The sequence below is a fragment of the Trichomonas vaginalis genome, chromosome III, assembly GCF_026262505.1.
Source record: "Trichomonas vaginalis G3 chromosome III, whole genome shotgun sequence".
In the NCBI taxonomy this organism is placed as follows: domain Eukaryota; phylum Parabasalia; order Trichomonadida; family Trichomonadidae; genus Trichomonas; species Trichomonas vaginalis.
Genome location: NC_067205.1, coordinates 7,585,602 through 7,601,355, shown reverse-complemented (window position 1 = coordinate 7,601,355; position 15,754 = coordinate 7,585,602). Strand labels below are relative to the sequence as shown.

The 15,754-nt window shown below is 33.4% G+C and overlaps 6 protein-coding genes across 6 annotated transcripts, besides 2 other annotated features; all 6 read right to left on the bottom strand.

Moving 5' to 3' along the window:
* Nucleotides 1-145: 145 nt before the first annotated feature.
* Nucleotides 146-1,339, bottom strand: TVAGG3_0659690 (UDENN domain family; the record flags this gene model as incomplete). The annotated part of the gene is made up of 1 exon (XM_001305267.1): nucleotides 146-1,339. One exon carries the CDS (start codon nucleotides 1,337-1,339, stop codon nucleotides 146-148), a length of 1,194 nt encoding a protein of 397 aa, XP_001305268.1.
* A 252-nt stretch (nucleotides 1,340-1,591) lies between these two features.
* Nucleotides 1,592-4,348, bottom strand: TVAGG3_0659680 (spectrin binding; the record flags this gene model as incomplete). The annotated part of the gene is made up of 1 exon (XM_001305268.1): nucleotides 1,645-4,305. The coding sequence occupies one exon, from the start codon at nucleotides 4,303-4,305 to the stop codon at nucleotides 1,645-1,647; it is 2,661 nt and encodes an 886-aa protein (XP_001305269.1).
* A 71-nt stretch (nucleotides 4,349-4,419) lies between these two features.
* On the bottom strand, nucleotides 4,420-5,518 carry TVAGG3_0659670 (uncharacterized protein; the record flags this gene model as incomplete). Its single annotated transcript, XM_001305269.2, has 1 exon — nucleotides 4,708-5,205. One exon carries the CDS (start codon nucleotides 5,203-5,205, stop codon nucleotides 4,708-4,710), a length of 498 nt encoding a protein of 165 aa, XP_001305270.1.
* A 931-nt stretch (nucleotides 5,519-6,449) lies between these two features.
* Nucleotides 6,450-11,889, bottom strand: TVAGG3_0659660 (uncharacterized protein; the record flags this gene model as incomplete). The annotated part of the gene is made up of 1 exon (XM_001305270.2): nucleotides 7,309-11,889. The coding sequence occupies one exon, from the start codon at nucleotides 11,887-11,889 to the stop codon at nucleotides 7,309-7,311; it is 4,581 nt and encodes a 1,526-aa protein (XP_001305271.1).
* Nucleotides 11,890-12,634: 745 nt separating this feature from the next.
* Nucleotides 12,635-13,458, bottom strand: TVAGG3_0659650 (intracellular sterol transport; the record flags this gene model as incomplete). The annotated part of the gene is made up of 1 exon (XM_001305271.2): nucleotides 12,657-13,439. One exon carries the CDS (start codon nucleotides 13,437-13,439, stop codon nucleotides 12,657-12,659), a length of 783 nt encoding a protein of 260 aa, XP_001305272.2.
* Nucleotides 13,459-14,146: 688 nt separating this feature from the next.
* On the bottom strand, nucleotides 14,147-14,734 carry TVAGG3_0659640 (uncharacterized protein; the record flags this gene model as incomplete). The annotated part of the gene is made up of 1 exon (XM_001305272.2): nucleotides 14,147-14,734. One exon carries the CDS (start codon nucleotides 14,732-14,734, stop codon nucleotides 14,147-14,149), a length of 588 nt encoding a protein of 195 aa, XP_001305273.1.
* Nucleotides 14,735-14,795: 61 nt separating this feature from the next.
* Nucleotides 14,796-14,833: a mobile genetic element.
* A 565-nt stretch (nucleotides 14,834-15,398) lies between these two features.
* Nucleotides 15,399-15,537: a mobile genetic element.
* Nucleotides 15,538-15,754: the final 217 nt, after the last annotated feature.

The window sequence follows — 15,754 nt, the reverse complement described above, 5'->3', positions numbered from 1 at the left end:
TATTGCATATTTAAGCGATAAAAACAAAACTGAACAAAAATGATAGAGAAAGAGCAAAATTACAATTAAAAACAAACACATTTATTATTTTATGGAATGAAAAGATAGGTTTTCGATCAATATTATTATAAAAATGCGATCAGTCTCATTGGGATGGCTGAAGTCTATTATTGACTAATTTTATATGCTCTGATATCACTGCGCTCATATGGATATCATTTTTATACTTCGAAGATAAGAACTCTAAAATTTTCGAAATCTTCTTGAGTTCTGCTTCATTCTTTGTTGCAATCACTTGTTTAGGAATAAAAGATAAAAATGATTCTCTAAATTTTGATCTAAATATGATCGATTTCTTCCATTCTTGGAAAAAGTTCATTTTCTGCAATAAATCAAAATTTTCTGTTGTCATTTTGAGGTGTTGTATAATTTCATTAATTTGCTGAGCAGAAAGTGGATATTCAAGGATATCAGAATAAGGATCAACTTCAATTCGTTTATTGAACTGCAATTCGATTCTATAAAACAATTTTGCCGTTTTCTTTTGCAAAATTGCCCTCAATTCTGGCGATGGATTATAATTTCTTGCTGGCAATTTAATAATAGTTTTGAATTGCTGACATCTATCGGCTGCTAATGCATTGGTTGTAGCAACAATCTTCCACTTTGTTGATCCGTTGATAATGTCTAGAAATCTTGGATCTCCTAATCCAGTATAAATGTTAATCATTTCAATATATTTGTAAGGAGCAATAAGTGAGAGAACAGAATATGCGGCTTGAGATGCTTGTTCAGGAGTATTTCCGATCAGTAAGATTCCTTTGCCTGTTACCAAAGAGTTCCAAAGATCATCAATTTTGGCTTCATCATTAACAAAAACTGATGGATCGTAAGCCATGAAATGAGTTAAATTTACGTCCAGAGGATATATACGTTCGGCTGATAAAAATGGCGCAATAACGTTTGGTGAATTTGGATCAGATCTCCATTTCTTAAGTACTTCGTACATTTTATTAACTCTTGCTTCTGGAATTTCTTTTTTAAGTAGTTTAATTGCATCTTTTAAGAAGTCGAAAAATATTACTGCGTAAGGATAACGAGTTCCGATACAAATTGAGTATAGTTCGTTTTCATACGTAAAAACCCAGCAAAATCCGAATAAAACTTTTATTGAAAATGAATAAATTGTATTATTTGTATTGATTTCTGGAAAAGTTATTGATAAGAGTTGCTTTTTCTTGGTAAATAGCGTAAAACTTTCCGGTAAATTCACTAAAAGACAAGGTCCTTCAGGTCTCGTAAATTTTTGCAAAGTTATTCCTTCAACCAAAGTTGACATTTGATTCTATTTTATTCAATCCATGTTAATAAAACAAAAAAGGTACCTATAGTGCTTTCACATTCATAAATATGGCGCTCCAATATCAACACTAAAGAATAATTTCGAATATTATTAACCAAATAAGACATTACACATATCTAATTTATATTAATTGAAGGAGGATAAGATGTTTTCCCAATAATTTTGTCACTTATCAGTTAATATTTTTTATGAAATTAATTTTCCATAATATTAGTATAAAAAAACTTATCCATTAATACAAAATACTTTATAGCATAAAATATACAATATAATTAAATTTATTATTTCTTGAAGAACTTGAGAAGACTTCCAAGAGCTTGTCCAATATCAGGAGCAGATCCATCACCAGATCCACCCATCTGGAAAGGAAGTGGAAAATCGTCAGTATTTTCTTTTCCTCTTACTGGCTTTCCTTTTCCAGTTGAAACAGGCTTTCCGTGGTACTGCAATTCGCCCATATCTTCCCAATCATCCTCATCGAACGACGGCGGAAGCTGCATCAGCTGATTTGCGATCAGATCAAAATTCGATCCCAAAAGTCTAATCATCGGATCTCTATCATATCTAATCAAGTACCTCAAAACTTCATTGTTCTTTTTCGACAATGCTAGCTCTTTGATTGTGATGCCGCCTTCATATGCGACATTTACATTCAAACCATATTTAATAAGGAAACAAATGATTTTCGTGCTGATATCACTCATGTTTTCTTCGCTCGTGAAGAGATGAGGAATAACTAGAGAGTTCAAACTGTTGACATCGATGCCGGCCTTCAACAGAGTCTTTACACTGCCAAGAGCCCCTTGTGTGCAGGCCATTCCCAAGGCATTCAGTCCCTGGCTATGTTTGACATTGATATCACAACCATTATCAATAAGAACTTTCAAAGAGTTGAAGGAATTTGTAGAACTTGCAAGGTGAACTGGTGAAAATCCACCAGCGCATTTCACATCCAATCTTGCGCCTCTTCTTATCAACACCTTGAGAACATCGCTGCAATCGAATCTGCAGCATCTCAAGAGAGGTGTATCCTTTTCTGTTTTAGTTACAAATTCGATATTTGCTCCGTAATCCAAGAGAATATTTACTGCTTCACAAAGATTCATTTCTACAGATGCCATCAAAGCATTTACTTCTCCTATTCCTGTGTAATCAATGTTACATGGCTTGATTTGCAGCATTTTCTTTAACAAATCGTATTTCTCGTATGTAACAATGATGTTCAAAGGAGGAGCCAACAAAGTCTGCCTCTGATTCATATCAACATTGTTGCCTGCAAGTAATTCAACGATATTGAAATTTTGCGAAGTTGCTGCCATGTACAAAATATTCATTCCATTTCCTAAATCGCAGTTGATGTTTGCACCTCTTTCAATGAGAATCTTTGCCATATCATAATCACCGTACTTGCAGCAAACGCCTAAAGGAGTCATTCCTGTTCTGTCAGCGCAGTTAACATTCGCTTTCCTCAAAATCATTTCGACAGCGAGATCGAAGTGTCCTTTGTACAAAGCTTGAATCAAAGGATATTTCTTATCTTTGTCAGCTTTGTTGAATTCGGCACCATACTCTACAAGTCTTATTGCTGTGTCTTCATCGTTGTTGTCTATAGATTGCATCAAAAGCGTCAATCCATTTGCCCATTTTTCATTTGGATCCATCTCCCCTTTCATCAGGAGTAAATGGACGATTGACGGCTGTTTGTATTCCACGGCAACACGGAGTAACGATCTCTTGTTTTTGTCTTTGATCTTGATATTCTCTTTTTTGTCAAGTAAATAGTTTACAATGTCAAATTTTCCATATTTTACAGCGTAGAAAATTGGAGTCCAGTTTTCAACAGAGTCGACGACATCGTAAGGCAAATGCTCCTTCTTGTAGAAGTACTTGACAACGTCTAATGTCCCAAAACACGAATAATGCTGTATTGTCAAACCGTCTTTATCTGTCACGTTTATTTCTGCACCGCATTTTATTAGGCAGATTACTGTATCCAGGAAACCGCTGACAACAGCGTCGACGAGAGGGAGTGAGCCGTTCGGAGGCAAAAGATTTGGCTTCGCTTCGAAATCAATGAAGGTTTTTACCAAAAAAGTGACACCAAATCTAGCCAATGCGTTTAGAACTGTGTTTGACTCTTTGTCGACGAAGTTGACGTTGTTCTTGCGGTTGATCTTGTCAAACATCAGGTTGAAGTCATACAATCTGGCGCAATCGTGGAACATTGGCGCAATTTTCTTCGTATCACGTATCCATGTCGCCAACTTCATGTTGTGTGTTAGTATGCAAGTGTCGATGGTGCTGTTCGTCATCTGGACTTTGGTTAAAATTTTTTCGATTAGTTGAGTATTATCTGAAAATAAGGAATATCTGAGCGTATTGTTGGTGATTTTGGCACCTTTGGATAGTAAATAGTCAAAACATTTCAAGCTGTTATGCTTTGCTGAAAAATCTAAAAATGAAATGTCATCTTCAATGAAACTATTTGGATCTGACCTGCTAAGTGTAAGAGATTGAACTAGTTCGTCAAGATTATCAAATACTAATGCATGAATAATTGTTCCTTCTTTGATTGGATTTAATAAATCTGGAAGTGTCATCTCTTCGAATTGTTCAGGTATTATATCGACAATAACATTCATAAGTATAAGTGCTGAACGTAGTCTTGGTCTGAAAATAAAATGACAATTCTCATATTCTAAATTGTAATTCATAAATAAAGATTCTTCGTATTTGCATATAGTTTCTATGAGTCTGACATCGATCATATATAATAAATTTCCTATTTCTGCAAAGTGGTACGCGTCTAGATAATTATGGTCAATGCAATATTTGACTTTTTCAAATATTTCTCCAAGGCTTTCTTCTTTCATGGACCATAGAAGATCTATGGTATCAAATAGTTCCTTGACATTGGGATTAATTGGAAAGTGAGTGCTCATGAAAAAATTTTTATAGAAATGGAAAAATAGAAAATCAATAAAGTATGCAAAGTTTTCCACTGAAAAAATTTTAGCCCAAGAACATTTGAAAGGGATTCCTTTGAAAAAAAATTCCTTGGGATTTTTAGAATACGGTAGAAGTAACTGAAAATAATTTAGCATCTTCATTTAATTTAATAAGCAACTGCCAATCACCATTTCTTATGTAAAGATAAATTCTCAGACATACGATTATTTTTGATTCAAATGCTGTTCGGCATTAAAAGCAAAAATAATCATATATCTGAGAATTACACTTTTCCGACATTTTTTGGGTCGCTTCGCGCCCCTGACAAAACATCGGAAAAGTGTAAATTTTTAAAGGTTTATATGGTTAGTATAATAAAAATATGATTGAATGCTTCATTTAGGTGGGAATAAAAGGAAAACAAAGAAGCACGCAAAGTTATTTAAGAAATAATAAGACTGAATCGAAGGACAGTAGATCATATCGTACGTTGCTGGAACCATAGCCCACAATCTAACATGTTTAGTTAATTGGTCGTTGTCGTTCGTGGGAAGGCCTCTTTCAATATATCGATCATGCGCTGTACAATATAAACCAATGGCATAATAGTAAGTATCTCGCCCTGGATGACCATCTATTAATGTTGTCACCCTACCATCATTTTTTAGTGTGTTTTTTACAAGTCCTCCCCATTCATTGGAGGGAATTTCAGTTAAATTCGCCTTAAAATCGACTGCTATGTAATTTCTTGGTTTTTCTATATCATCAAGAGGTGAGTAGAGTTGCTGAAATACGTTAATCTTTTCGAGAAGTGGATAATCAAGAATAAAATGGCGAAGGTTGTCTTCCATAATATATGTACTGGAACTGAGATCATCCAAAATGGAAAACATACCTTTAGAGTTGTTGTGCCGGGCATCATTCTCACTATCAAAGCATTTCCCATAATTTTGATCATGATCGAAGACTAACTTATATACTTTCCTATCGTATATGCTGTATATGAAATTCCTCCCATGTATCGGAATTAATTTCACTTAAAGTTATAAATTGTTTTGAAAAATGACAATGCACTTTTTTTGATATTGAATGGTTTACTTCTATTAAAAATTTGAATGTTCTGATCCCGACATTTTTTTAGGGTTGTTAAAAATATCAAAAATTAGCGTTTTGAAGACACCATGGTGTCTTATAATTTTCCCTTCCTTATTGGCGTGTAGAAATAAATGCGCCAATAGATTGAAGAAGAAGAATTGTTTTTCTCTTAATGAACTTTAATCCTTTTGATATAAGAATATTAAAAACATTAATATAATTTCGATTTCGGAAATTAAATTTCCAAATTTTTTGTCGATTTCGGAAATAACAGGATCCCGCATCCAACACGCAACAACAAAACACAAAACACACGTTTTGGTTCTTTCATCGTTTTAATCGTAATTTATGTAATACATGATTTGGATAAATTTTACAAAAATAGAACCTATATTATATTCTTTTCAAAGATTCTTGCAAATCATCAAAAATAATTGTATTTTAAAAAACGATCAAATTATCCTTTCATTATTTTAAACTTAAATTAGTTTTTATGATTGACTAAAGCAATCATATTTATTCATCATTAAATAAACAAAAAATAATATTTGAGAGTTATTTCAAAAAAAACACATTGAATTTATTAATTTGTCTCAATTTCAGTATTATAAATTTTTATAATTTCAATATTTTGAAATACACTTTTTAATATTTCAATATTTATGATATTTCAATGTATTAAGTGGTCTCAAATTGAGCTTCTCAAATATAAGTTGGCCTATTCAAATAATAAAATTAAATAATATTTAAAATAATAAATAAAAGTGATTGAGGTCATAGCAAAACGGCTGTTTCAGTCATTAATTCTTAAAAATAAAAAGGGTAAAAACTAAATACAATGGGTAAAATTCAATAGTGTCTGTGCTATCGTTCAATTTGAAGGTGTCTTTTGAAACCGCAAGACACATTGAATTTTTGAATAGTGTATTATGGTTTGACAGACACCAATGAAAAAAATAAAATGATATTTATTTTAAATATATAAGATCCTTATATAAAATATAAATATTTTATCATTTTATTTTCTTGTTTTAGAAATGTTTTTTATTGAAAAATCAATAAAGCTAACTCCAAAATAAAAATTTTGATTTAAAGACACTATGATGACACCAGGCAAATCTTCCAAGACACCTATCGTCGGGAATCTAACAACCCTACATTTTTTTTAACTGTATGTGAGTTGTAATGAGTCGTTTCATTGCATATTCTCAGGTGAGATTCTTTCTAAGACATATGCGAATAACCAGAGTATATCCAGTGCTGATATCAAGGGTCAAATTGAAGTAATCCCGGCCTATTATTTTTTTAATTGTACTTCATTAACTAATGTATCATTAAGTGAAAATGTAAAATCAATAGGAAGTTTCAAATTTTCTCCTAATAGAATAGTAAGTGAATGGGCCTTTGGTTTTGGAAACATTCAATACCTCGAAATTTGTCAAAATTCCTTAATCGATATGCAATTTTTGTATTATTTGGTTTCCTCCTAGTTAAATCTAATAATCCATGATAATGTTACCTTTCTTGGAGAATCTGGAACTGTTTCAACGAATATTAATATTTCTTACACTGGAAATGCGAAATATAATAAACTCATTGATCAATCCCTTTATTACATTCTGAAAATGAATAATAACACAAAAATATTTACAATTTTGTCCAATAATCTTCATTAAAACAAACAAAAATCCATTTAATTTCTTTCAATTAGAGAATAAAATTCGTCATTTCATCCCTTTAGATAACAGAAATTTCGGAGTGAATTCGGTTCAAAATGATTTCAATGAGATACAATCTGGAAGGTGTGATATAAATGCATATAATTCCCAACGAAATAATTTATAAATAAACGTTGCATAAAAATATTATTATTAAAAATACTTTTATTTAATGTACAATGATTATTCAGATTTCCTATATCTAAGCATTACCATAGTGCATGCAATCTGTGAAGCTCTGTATGCGAGCAAGTCTGAGAGGTCATCTATGTTGTGCTCAAATATAATTGCGTTTGCATCATCCAAGAAGTCGTATTCAATGAACAGCAAAGCACGTCGAACTGGATCATCTTCAAGTCTGATGAAGATAGGAATCCAAAAGAAGTTGTTCGTGAGGCAAAGCCATCTCAAATACGACTCCATGATTCTGATAGAGAGTTCTTCGTTCTTCGTCTTCATCTGTGTCAAGAAGTTGAAAACTTCCTCCACACGTTTCTGCTTCACAACGTAACAGAAACCACTCTCCAAGTCTCTGTCACTGACTGAGAATGATCTAATAATCTGCTGGTACAAGTCCTTCTCGTGCTCTTCGATGCTCAAGATCGCTGCCATTCTTGCTGCACATCGAGGGTTGTGGACCAAGTCTATGTCATCAGAATTAACGTTGATCTTCCTCGACAGACAGAACTGGCAGAACTGCATCATTATGTTCACTGCGTTCAGACTCTCTCGCAGTTCGTAGTTCGATGCAGAACTGGGAACATAAGGAGGGCTCAGCTCAATCGGATGGAATCTGATGTTTATTGCCATGAGAATGGAAGCGTAAGCCTTTCCGATGAAGTTGAACTTGGAAACCATTGTTTCGCTCTCTCCGAAAAGACTCAGAGCTGCTTCCGCCTGCTGCTCCATCATGTTTCGAAGGGAGTAAATGAAGTAGAGGCCTTCGTAGAGTCTGTATTCCTTCATGTAGTCCATCAGTCCGTCAAACAGAGATGAGCAGACGTAAAAGTTTGGATCCTGCTGTTTGATGAAGTTGATGACTTCGATCGACTTTTCTCTCATCATTCCCCTGTAGAAGAATGACTCGCTGAACACTTTCTTCTTGTGGTTCTCGTCTTCGATGCTGTGCAAGAGCTGGTAGGAAGAAGAGAAGTTTCCGATCGATGTCAGGATGGAGATACTTTCGTCGATGCTGCAGTACCTCGAAAGCAGAAATATGAATTTGTTCATTAGTGCCTGTTTTTCGTGCGACTTTTCTTTCGGGTCGAAGAGAGTTGGCTTCGAATTCGTCATCTCGTACTTAACTGTTTCTTTCACAAAACTGTAGATGCTCTTGGAGAAATTCGATGCTTCCTTCGTGACCTGCAGATCTTTGAGGGATCTCGTCATTAATGTCGGAATTTCGTTGTTGAAAACAAAAGGAGAAACGAAACAGTTAAACAATTTCGAGTTACTCCATCCATTCAATTCAAATTCGTTCAGATCGGTTTCTGGTTTCATCGAGTTCGAATCAAATGACTCAATCAAACCCATCTTCGCTTTCTTGTAGCAGATGTTAAGGAGAAGATTGGTTTCGCTCAGTTTGTACACAGAAAACAAATTCTGACAAATGTCATAAAAATCAAATTTGACAAGTAAATTTTCCAAATAATTTCCGAATTCTTCAGAGCAAAAATCTCTGAAATTGTACTTGAATCCATATGTCAAGAAAATTCGCTTCTCTAATATCATGTCAACAATATCTATTTTGTTGTGAAGTGAACTGAAAGATGTCAAATTTCTTATCATCTTCATAATCTTAATTGAATCATCTTCTGCTCTTCTGTCGAAAACATCAAGTTGGCAGATTTCTTCTGTCATGAGTTTGTCGACTAAATTGACGAAAATTTCTTTTTCGCTGAAAAATTCACTCAAATGCGCCAAAATTTTAACTTTTTCATCGAGTTTTGGGAATTTGGAAATTGTTTTGAGGAGAAATTCGTCGTCGAAGAAAACTTTTTGTAGTTTTGTGAGTTTGAAAATCAAATTTGCGTCTTTTTCTATCATTTCTACGACATCTTCTTTCTCTCTGCAATTTCCAAATTCTGCTGACAAATTTTCAAAAGCGGTTTTGACATCTTTTGACATTTTATTTTCTGCATTTTCTTTTTGACTTTTATCTTTTTCTTTGAGCGACTTGATCAGCTCGAAATGCGCCTTAGAAATGTTCGTGATTTTGCTCACAAACACTACATCCTCTTTGTTCTTTTCGTACAACAAAACAAAGGCGTCTTTAGAAACAGAAAATTCAAAATCTGACAAATAACGTAATGTCAAATTTTTATCAAATTTTTCTATAAATTTGAGAGTTTTCTCTTTATCTGAGAGAGATTTGTTGTTTGCGTTGAAGTTCTTGATCTTTATTGTGTCTATCTGGTAGATCTCACCTGGATTCGCCTGGTAGGACACAATTTCCAAAAGTTTTATCACGGCGTCGTTTACAATTTCTAGACACAAAACTTCTTTCAGAATTTTTAGATGATCCAGATTGTAGATTATGTCGTCGAAGTTGTCATCATTTGCTTTCAGTTTTTCGAAGAGTTCCATGAACATTTCCTTGTCATTTCTTGTTTTTGTTTCTATTTTCTGGTCCAAATATCTCTTCAAAACATCCGAAATTGAAATTTCAGACGAAATCTCGCTTCCGAACTCAGAAACAGCAATCATCGTTATCAGAACAGGGTTACTAGGGTATTCAGACAAAATGTACTCCTTCGTGATATCAAATTTCTCCCTGTTCGTCAGAATAATTTCAATCAAATCTTTTCCAACAAAAAGTGACATTTGTTTTGCATCATCAATTTTGTTCATTTTGAGAGCGTTTGATATTGCTTTCACGTAGTCAAATGTTTCGTTGTAGTTGGAATACTTCAAATAAAAGTTCACATCACAAATGAAGTGATGTAAATTTTTAGAATTTTGAATTGTTACAAGGAAATCATCGAAATTGTCCAAACTGTCGAATATGTCGAGAAAAGTGTTGATTGTCTGCCACTTCTCGTTCTGAAGAATGTCGAAACAGTTTAAGTCCCTTTTTTCTATGATTTCCTTGTACTCAGAAAACTTCTTCACGCAGGAACGGAGCAAATCGAAGCTGTACGTCGAGAAGCCGACCTCCAGATTGATCAGGTCCTTGTACTCGACGGCCTCGTCTGGCAGAGTCTTGTTGTTGATCATGGCGTCGACAGAACAGCTAAGAACATAGAAATTCCTGTAGTAGGGAAGGCCGTTTGTAAGATCGTTTGCAAGGTTCCAGTTCTTGCCTTCTATAGCACGGAATATGTTGGTGCTGTCACGTGTTAAGTAGCTCTCAAAGGGAGGATCTTGTCTCCAAAAAGTGAACTGACCATTTAGCATTGAATTTGCATTTTTGATAAATTTATTGTCTGTGAACGGGTTTATTAGCTTTAGGATGGCTTTTGCGATCTGCGTTGTGACAATAAATTTGTTTGACTTGTTTTTCAGGAATAAAAGTGAGAACAAATCGTAGACCATCGCATCTCTTACGTGATTCGTCTTGATTTCCTTGAAAGACGAAGAAATCAGGTCAAGGAACTTCTTTGTGTGGGTCGGAGGTGACTGGAAAATCGAAAAGAAGTTCCGAAATATGTTATAACACCTGATAAAATCAAAATCTTCTGCGGAATCTTCATCTGAGACAAGGAAATACTTCTTCTCAGCATACTCGAGTATCTCTGTGTTACTAATCACGTTCTGTAAGTGGAAAACTAAGGAAGAATCCATCAAATCTGCCGGAGACAGGATTAAGTCGCCGCCATTGCAGAAAGAGATCATCTCCAACAATTTCTGGTCATTTGAAAACCTGATAACTAAATCTGTGGCCGGAGAAGGTAAATAATCCGCTGAAAGAATTTGAACGGATTCGTCGAGATTTGAGTAAAGAAGCTGCTGATTTGCAACTATGAAGTATGGTATTAAGTATTGAAAACCGTTAAAATGTATTAAAAGGTTTTGGAAGTCAAATGAAGCTAAATCAGTGATTGCAAGCGTAGATAACAGGTCCATAAATGATTTATTTTGTGTTATGACTGTATTCACGCATGTAAAGTACTCGTCTGAGATAAAAGGAAACTGTTTTGGAAATTGATACTGATTTGTTATTCTTTTTTGAAGGATATCGCATGAATTTATGTTTGTCAATATGTAACTTGACTTAAATAACTCTGTAATTGAGTGAACATCGATGGCAATTTTTGATAAAAATGATTGAGGTAATTCATGAACTATTGTTAATAAATCTGGACCTAATATATCAAATAAATGCTCATATGTAATTGTTTCAATGAATTTCTTTACTTCAGGATATAAAACTTCGAAAGCTCCAGAATTTGTATCGTGAAATAACAAAAGAAAAAAGCTGATATTATGAATAAAGGCTTCATCTGACTGATATAACTTCTTTCCTTTCAAAATATATGATACTAACTGTTGAATTATTTGATCATCCGAATTTAATAAATCATTTAAAACAATTTCTCGTGAGTTGTCTGGTATTGATTCGCCTAAATACTTGATATATGATTGAACTTTGTACTTGTTATCTAAGTTATCCTTAATATTTTCTTCCGAAATTAAAAATCTCTTTAATTCTTGCAATAAAATAGTTTTTTCTGAAAAATCTACAAATAATGATGGTAATGGCATCTCATTGAAGCAGCAATGATAATAAGAGTCCCACGTACTCCTATCATCAATGCCTTGCATATAACAAAAAGTGACAAGTTTTTTGACAAATCCAATAAAAAAATCAATCATAAATATATCTCTAGATTATGATGGATTTAGATCACAGATATGATGAGATTAATTTTTGAGGCTGAACTTAAAAGATTAATTATTTTGCAAATCGAATGATTCTGGCATAATTGTAAAAATTAGGCATTTAATTCTAATGATTGCTTAGTAGTTAACTAGTTGTTGCTGAACGGCGTCGCGGTACAAGGAAATAGTTTAATACTTCATGTTTAAAGATTGCATTTGATATTTTTGTTAAAATAAGACTTGAATTTCGAGTCATGTGGCAAAAAATCTTGGAGTGTATAATTTAATATTAGAGCATAGCTTCTCATATTGATTATGACTTTGTTCGATAAAATTTATAACTTCACATTCCAAGCTTTAATATAAGAAATGTAATGAGCGAGGATCTTATATATCATATGGATATAGATATATATTGATATTGATCTAAATATCATTCATTTTTATGTAGACAGCTTGATCGTTCAATTCATTTATCTTTGGATCATTTGTAATAATTTTATTTATATGATTACGCCAACATGTGATTAAAGCATAATTTTGTCTAATTTTGGATTACGAAATCGAGAAAGTCATCGTGGATTTGGCATAAAATACTTATGCTAATTATATAAGAACCAATGGCTTTCTATCATCAATATAAAAATGGTGTTCAATTAGAAAATAAATGAAAAAAAAAATTAATAATAACCTTTTATTTACATGATTTCTCAATAGTATCCATGCTTAGCGGCCTTATGGGCAGCCTTGAGAGCCTTCTTCTGCATCTTGTACTGGTCATGAGCAGACATAGCCATAGCGCCTGGGTAGCCACCTGGAGCTGGAGCAGGGTAGCCTGGCTGTGGGTATCCCATTGGTGGTGGTGGGGCATAACCGGCTGGTGGTGGTGGAGCGTAGCCAGCTGGTGGTGGAACATAACCTGGCTGCGGTGGGTAACCTGGTTGTGGTGGGTAGCCCATTGGTGGTGGAGCAGCTGTATATGATGGTGGTGGTGGAGCGGCGTAAGCCATTGGGCCTGGTGGTGGAGCGGCGTAAGCCATTGGGCCTGGTGGTGGTGGTGCCATGCCGCATGGAGCAGCCATGCCTGGTGGTGGTGCAGCCATTGGCTGGAACGGTGGATGTCCGGCTGGGGCAACTTGGATAACAAGGTGGACCTGGCCACAGTTCTTGTGGTGCTTAAGTGGTGTAAGTGGGTACCAGTTGTCGACAACCTGGCCAACAATGAAGGCGTTGGTGGAAAGATTTACCATGCCAAATGGATCGTTTGAGGTAACTTTATCGTGGTCGATGAACTTAAGATAAATGGAGGTGCCTGCGCATTGAAGCGGAATTGTGTAGGATTCGTTCCAGACTGGATTGTAGGTGTTCTTGCAAACACGAGTCTTGTAAAGGGTGGAACCAACATGGATTTCGACATATGGATCGCACTTGCCAAATGCATCTTCCTTTGGCATATCTCTTGCTTCTACTACACGGATGTGGAGTTGCATCATTTTGATATACGAGAAAAAGCAGTTTCTCACAAATAACGCGAATCAATTTTTCAATTGTTGACAAAATTTATATCAAAAATATGTTGTGTATCAATTGTTAAACAATATATGAATTTTATATAAAAAGTGACGATATTACCGAAAAATTGTCCAGCAAATATTTATTATATGATGATATTATAAATTGCAATTTGAATAAAAATTTATAATCGGTGAAAACCGTTGGAATGATTTAGTTCACTTTCTCCCAAAATTTTCCTGATTGTATTCCTATTATATGATTTTACCTTATTTATTTGTGATAATTCAGTTCAATTTATAGATATGTAAGCATATCTAATCTTTTCTTGCACGAATTTTGATAAAAAATGAATCATCTTTTGGTAGTATCGATTACAGTCATAGCCATATGCACTATTTATAGCAAATGCCCTGCAAAATTAGACTTCAATGTAATTTGAAGCAATATCCATTGTGTTTTGACTAATAAATACAAAAGATAAAATAAATCAGTTGAATTGGATTAATAGAGTGATCTTAATGAAGACATCTAAATATAAGATATAATTAATGTATTATAACAAACTTGACTATTTAATTTATTACATTATTGCTGATATCAGCAATCATTTCCAATAGTATTAAAGAGATTCGGTCTAATCTGTATGATAAGATCAAAATTTTATTATTTTAACAAAATTGATAAATTAGTTATGATTGTTCTTTGAGATATGTCCAATAATGCTGACATCATCTTCTTCGTTTTCAATTTCTTCAGAAACGAAATCCGAAATTCCTTCTATTGATCCAATAAGCTCTATCTTGTTTAATCCGATGCAGGGAGGATCGCCTGGACATGGTTCATCCTGAATTAATCTTACATAACGGCATGTATGCTGTTCGCTGAACTTAAATGTTTTATCTCTACATCTTCTGAGATCGTAGTCTTTCTCGACCTTGTGAATAGTCTTCCAAGTCTTGTTATCATTCGAAATCTGCAAAGACCAGCTGTAAAGGCAGCAATGACAGCAGTAAGAGGCATCTTCATAGCAGCAGCATTCAGATTCTATATCACCGCAGCAGCCTGCTTTCAAATAATACCCGTTAATATTCATCATTTTGTTTTTCAGTGTATAAATAGCATAAGGATGTTCTGAATAACTACGTCCGCAATTTGAACACCAGTCGTACTTTTTGTTAATTTGATTAATTGGGTATTCGGGTTTTGTTGTTTGTAAAGTTCCATTTATGAATTGTTTAGATGATCCGCTGGTATATACTTCAACTAAATTCATTGGATATGCAGTTTTAAATATGCTATTCGAGTCAGTAAGTAGACTTTCGCATAAAAATGAATGTTGTAAACAGAAATTCATCAAAAGTGACACCTCAGAAAAGCTAAAATATTGAATTTTTGGAACTTTTGATAGTGCACGTTTTTAAATATTAATTAAAGTAAATGTATATTTTGTAAAGATTCTTTTTAATAAAAAATAAAATTTTGAAGAAGAACACAAAATCTTCTGAAAAATAATATCACATAAACTCATATTATTTTCTAATATATAACTATTTTATATAAAATCAAATTCAATGATCTTAAAAGCGAAGGATAAACCTCAAAATTTACGAATATAATGAGTGGGAATATATGCTTATCTATCATAAAACCATATGAAATATCAATTTTTGCTTTACGCCTAATTTTTGACGACAATTAGCAAAAATGTTAAATTTAACATCAGTCCATTTGAATATGAAAATAAAATTGACTTTGATTAAATGTTTATTTATCATGCAATTCTTCTTGCGACCAAAGATTTGAATAAATTTAAAAAAATAAGATAGCTTAAAAATAATATACGGTAGTGTTTACTAATAGATGAATAGTATATAAATTCTATTAAAATGGATTTGATCCAAAAAATATAAAACCAAAAATAATTGTTATAATTTAAGGGTGCCCTATAACGATAATGTAAACATCACAAAATTAACCTTATTAGAACTCAATGAATGGATTATCCAGATTCTAGTTCTCAATATAATAGCCTTAAAAGTGCTTTTCTGAGGGTGGTCTATCGTCTATAGGGCACCCTTAAATGAAGAAGTCATTTAAAACGATTTTATTTATGATCAAAATTTTATATATTTTTTGGATCAAATCCATTTTAATAGAATTTATATACCATTCATCTATTAGTAAACACTACCGTATATTATTTTTTAAGCTATCTTATTTTTTTAAATTTTATTCAAATCTTTGGTCGCAAGAAATGCATGAAAAATAAAAACATTTAATCAAAGTCAATTTT